At 42.9% G+C, this 1,141-nt stretch overlaps 1 protein-coding gene across 1 annotated transcript; it reads right to left on the bottom strand.

Annotated features, from left to right (window-relative positions):
• Positions 1-487: 487 nt before the first annotated feature.
• On the bottom strand, positions 488-1,141 carry ppp1r3db (protein phosphatase 1, regulatory subunit 3Db). Its single transcript, XM_047347091.1, has one exon. It carries the CDS (start codon positions 1,139-1,141, stop codon positions 488-490), a length of 654 nt encoding a protein of 217 aa, XP_047203047.1.

Genomic DNA, 1,141 nt, shown 5'->3' with positions numbered 1-1,141 from the left:
TGAAGCAAAAGCATAACCAGATCCGAAAACCAAACTCGACAAAACATGAACAAGACAACAAAACAAAAACATGACCAGGAAAATAAACAGAAACATGATTCAAAACTTGAACAGTGAAAAAACATAAGGAGAAAACCCAAAACCAAAAACCCCAAAACATGCCAACAAAGTACTCAAAAAGTAAATAAATATTCTCATCAATAATTTTTATGGCTCTACTGACACATAAGCATGGAAGATCTAGAATAAATTAATTATTTCTAACTTGTAAATATGTATTATTGATTTCCACTCAATACAAAATAAGTGCAGTAAAAGGTTTCTTACATGCTGATAATAGAACATTTGCTGTATAGGTCTGTTCTGGTCTGTGGGGAACATAAATAGTAACATTCCAACACTGAATTCAAAGGTAAGAGTTCATATGAAGGTTTTACATGTTCACCCACATCCATTAACAGGAGTTAAAGCTCCCTCATGTGGCCGCTCAGGTGAAATGCAGCATGTTGTCCTCACACTCCCTTGGCACAGTGACCTTGTAGCTGTGGCATGCAAGTTTGTAATTGTTGCCATTGTTGTTATCCCAGAAGTCACATCTGTTAACATTGTAGCAGATGGCAAATTTCAGGATGGCTCCTGGCCGCAGGATGAAGGGCGGGACAAGCAGACAAAACCTGAAGATATCCGTGCCAGGAGCGCCGCAGTCACCAGGGTGCCCACCTGATACCCAGAATACTGTTGTGTGTGTGTGTGTTCTCCAGTTGGTGAAAGAGTAGTGTACTCTGACCTCTTTCTCATTAGCTAAATTATGTACATGTATGGTACCTGTTATGCCCTGGTCTGAGCACATCACCTGCTCCAGAGAGGCCCCCTGGGAGGAGAGACAGTTCTGGAAGTTTGAGTTGGCCCCCATGTGTTCAGGGAAACAGGGTCTGAAGTAAGGCAGGTTCAGCTCAGGTGACTTTCCAAAAGCCAGTTCGGAGCTCATCAGCAGCCTGAACATCACATGTTGGGGTATCAGGGGGTCCTCCTGGACTCTAAAGACCTTCACCTCCTCTAAATCAAAGCCCAGTGCATCCACAAAGCGTACCTCAACCCTCCTAGGTTCTCTCTTCTTTTCCTTCTTCCCCAGTTGCATCAT

This window comes from Girardinichthys multiradiatus, chromosome 20 (genome assembly GCF_021462225.1).
Source record: "Girardinichthys multiradiatus isolate DD_20200921_A chromosome 20, DD_fGirMul_XY1, whole genome shotgun sequence".
Classification (NCBI taxonomy): domain Eukaryota; kingdom Metazoa; phylum Chordata; class Actinopteri; order Cyprinodontiformes; family Goodeidae; genus Girardinichthys; species Girardinichthys multiradiatus.
Note: the sequence above shows the minus strand (reverse complement) of the source record. Positions and strands in the feature narration are given on the sequence as shown.